Raw genomic sequence first — 3,954 nt, forward strand, 5'->3', positions numbered from 1 at the left:
AGCCAGTAAGAAAAAGACAAATATCACATGATCTCACTTATGTGTGGAATCTAATGAACAAAATAAACTGATGAATAAAATAGGTCCAGGAACATGGGAATAGAACAGAATGATAGAACTTATAGAGGAGGAGCTGGGGGGAGCAGGAAGAGATTAACCAAAGGTCTTATATCGCATACTAGAGGCCCGATGCACAAAATTCGTGCAAGGGTCTCGGCCTTCACAGCCGCAGCGGCTTGCCTCAACCCTCGCAGCCCCAGCTTCGTCAGGAAGGTCATCGCAGCGGCTTGCCTCAACCCTCCCAGCCCCAGCTTCATCAGGAAGGTCATCAGGATGGTCGTCCAGAAGGACGTCTGGTCTAATTAGCATATTATGTTTTTATTATAGATATGCATTACCTATGGACACAATAGGGTGGTGAAGGCCTGGGACCGGGTGGGATCCCTGTGGAGGGGGACAATGGGGGGAAAGGAGGGGTATCTGTAATACCCAACAATAAAGATTAAAAAACACACAAAAACTTTCAAAGCTGCATTTGTTACAAACTGCCCTTAGATGGCATCTCCACAGTCTGGAGTAAGCAGCTGACCTCTGACTTGACGCCCGAGGGCTCACGCTCTGCTCCTCGTCCTGTTGGCAGGTCGTCCGGTATTTGGCCGGCTGTGGACTGCAGAGCTGCCCAATGCTGGTGGCCAAGGGCTACCCAGATATCGGCTGGAACCCAGTCGAAGGGGAAAGATATCTCGACTTTCTCAGATTTGCTGTTTTCTGTAACGGTAGGACGGATGGCTTGTGGGGTCCTCTTCACTTATTATTAAAACTGCATAGAAATAGTTATAAAATAGTGATATATGCCAGCATTTTCATGGGGGAGGTAAATATTAGAACAGAAACAGAATATTTTATAATCAGATATTTACAGTAACAACTTATTTTATAATATGTGTTTTGATAGTGATGCTATACTTCATTATTAATTAAAAGCTTTCTGTACTTACATTCTTATAAATTTTTGTAATTGGATTCTATAAGGCCTAGGACTATGGCTTCAAGTTACAAATTAACAGTATATGCCTCCATAATGCTTTACTTTACATTGGAAATGTTAAAGTACAAGAACAGAAAATGGCAGTCTTATACACATAAAACTAGTCATCTGAATGTAATTTTGTCTTTACCATCATGTTTGTTGGTTTTAGTTATTACTTTTTTAATATAAGTAAATTAATGTAACATCATTTGCTCAGAAGTCCGTGTAACCCCGCTTGTGCCCGCAGGGGAGAGTGTGGAGGAGAACGCGAACGTGGTGGTGCGGCTGCTCATCCGCAGGCCCGAGTGCTTCGGCCCCGCCCTGCGCGGCGAGGGTGGGAACGGGCTCCTCGCAGCCATGGAGGAGGCCATCAAAATCGCCGAGGACCCTTCTCGAGATGGCCCCTCACCAACCAGCGGGTCCAGCAAAACTCCGTAGGTCCAATACACACACTCTTAGGAGTAAATTTGTGCTACTTGACTTGAACTTTTACAAAATATAATTTGCAGTCTGTTAATTTCAATGTAACTGGTGATTTCTCCCCTTGGAGACCAAGTGTGTTAGATGTGGGAGAGGGATGGGGGGCTGCTGGACCAGGCTGAATGAACAGAGAGACCTGAGGAAGATGTGGCTGTAGTGAGAAGCTCAGGTTGTGGGAGGTTGTCTCTCATCAGTGACTTCTCCCAGGGGCTCTGGCAAATTTCCTTCTTACAGTGATGGCAGCGAGCCTTCGCATCTGGAGTCAAGGTCAGAGGAAGCAGCTAGAATGAGTTTTCATGGCAATAGTGAATGAGGGAGACCTTTAGGAAGATAATGGGGACTTAGTCCAGAAGAGAGGGTGTCATCATGCTAGGAGTGATGGAGGGGGCAGCAACCGCCTTCCATTTGTCCAGACATGTGCAGGTTGTGAGTACTAACTTCAGCGATGGACATGCTTTAATCCTGGCTGCCGCTCCTATTGTCTTACTCTGGGAGGTGGCAGTCCTGCTAGGCTCATGACCCCCACTCCTGGAGAAGAAACAACACAGGGCCTATTGGAGGCAAGTTCAAGCACAGACGTGGTCCTGCCAACCCTGCTGCACGGACAACCCGGCACAGAGTGCTGTCCACACCGTAGCTGGGCTCCAGACTGGGAGGTTCTGTACTTATCAGTCAGCCACAGAGGAACGAGAGAGCCCTCAGTTTCTCTAAGTAGCAGAAAGTACATCTAGAGATCTGGCCCCGCCCACACCAGTGGGTGTGCACTCCAGGGTCCTGGGAACAGCCTTGCATGCCAGGAAAGGTGTGGCCAGTGCAGCCTTGCTGTCCTGGGCCAGACCTCTGATGCAGCGTACACAGCGGACTCCTGAGCTGCCAGAGGAGGAAGGCCTTGGTCTCCAGGTCCATCAACATTTGTCTGTCCTCAGTGAGACAATGAAGTATTTATGTTTTTCCCACAGAGTGGGAGGGGGACATGCCAGATACAGAGATGAGTGGGTAACTGAGATCATGTTTATGAATTTCTTCCTTTGGGGAAAACACTGTACTGGACACCCTATATATGTGACCTTATGGCTCAGATCTTTGTCACCCTTTCTCTAAATGCATCTAGTCACAAAAGCGTTCTAAGTTTACCAGGTCCTTCCATCTCTTACCTTCCTTGTTAATGAGCTAGCTGCCACTACAAATTGAGCAGAATCATCAAATTAGCAGTTCTTTTTTTTTTCCTTCTTGGAAGGATCTTAATATTCACATTCCCACAAGTGTGTCCTTGGTGACAGAATCTCAAATCTGGTCTTGAATGCATTGCCATTTTGCTTTAAAATGCCCAGCTGTAAATTAAACACAGACATGAAAAGCATCAGAATGAATTACCTAGTGGCCCCTGTCCCCTGAGAACATGTAATAAACCAGAAATGCCACTTCCTCCTCCCGTTTGATTTGTTTCTGTTTCCCTGGAATGATCCATGACAGTGACACAGCGGAGGAGGACAACACCATCCACATGGGGAATGCCATCATGACCTTCTATGCGGCTTTGATCGACCTGTTAGGACGTTGTGCTCCTGAAATGCATGTAAGTTCCTGGGGCCCCAGCGCGGCACCCTGGCTCCTCTGTGTGAAGGCACAGTAGCTGGTAGGGGTGTCCCCCAGCACCCAGACCAATGACCTTCATGCTCCTTAAGAATAACACTGCCGGCCACTAGCCTCGGCATAGTGTGCTGATGTCAGAGGAGACTGTGGCAGGGAAATAGCATCTGTGAGCCCGAAACAACCGTTTCTGTGCCAGGTCTAACTTTATGCATATCCGTCAAAGAAAATCATTTCAGACATGATTTTGGACTTCAAGTTTGTAGGCAGAATGATAGCATTGATGTCACAGAGGGATTCTAATGCTCCTTGTTCTCTTCCTGTAGCTGATTCACGCCGGGAAGGGGGAAGCCATCAGGATCAGATCCATTTTGAGGTCCCTGATTCCACTGGGAGATTTGGTGGGCGTGATCAGCATCACCTTCCAGATGCCTGCGATAGCCAAAGGTGAGGTCCCTCTGAGTGGCGAAGGCCTGTCTGAACCGTTTAGAGCACGCTTGTTCTAGAACGGAGTGTGGCCATATAACAATGAAAGGGGGAGGGGCTCAGAGACCCAAAGGCAATATGTGGTCTCGGAAAGAGATGCTGCTCCCCAGCTCTGGGCCCAGGAAGGCTGGACAAAGGTCCAGGGGGTGACTTCAGGCGGATGGACCCTGCAGGTCCCCCGGTAAAGCCAATGTCCAGGCCTCCGCATGCCAGTTAGCAGAGGAGGCTGCTCATTGGGTTGTTGTCTGTGTTGGGGGATCCAGTGAACAGACCTAGCGACCGTGCACGTCACTGAGCCCTGGGTCCCAGGTGGATGCCGTTGTCAGCCCGTAAATGAATGAGTGTTTCAAACCCAAATCTTATCCTGG

The 3,954-nt window shown here is 48.4% G+C and overlaps 1 protein-coding gene across 1 annotated transcript in view; it reads left to right on the plus strand.

The window, feature by feature from the left end:
• Positions 1-3,954, plus strand: part of RYR2 (ryanodine receptor 2) — a 185,593-nt gene that overhangs the window by 87,083 nt on the left and 94,556 nt on the right. The window contains exons 44-47 of the mRNA XM_015562331.1: positions 641-776; positions 1,278-1,464; positions 2,984-3,086; positions 3,427-3,584. Of these exons, the coding sequence (XP_015417817.1) occupies positions 641-776; positions 1,278-1,464; positions 2,984-3,086; positions 3,427-3,584 (584 nt within the window). The remainder of the gene's footprint in view (positions 1-640; positions 777-1,277; positions 1,465-2,983; positions 3,087-3,426; positions 3,585-3,954) is intronic.

This window comes from Myotis davidii, unplaced genomic scaffold (assembly GCF_000327345.1).
Source record: "Myotis davidii unplaced genomic scaffold, ASM32734v1 scaffold174, whole genome shotgun sequence".
NCBI classification, from domain to species: Eukaryota; Metazoa; Chordata; class Mammalia; order Chiroptera; family Vespertilionidae; genus Myotis; species Myotis davidii.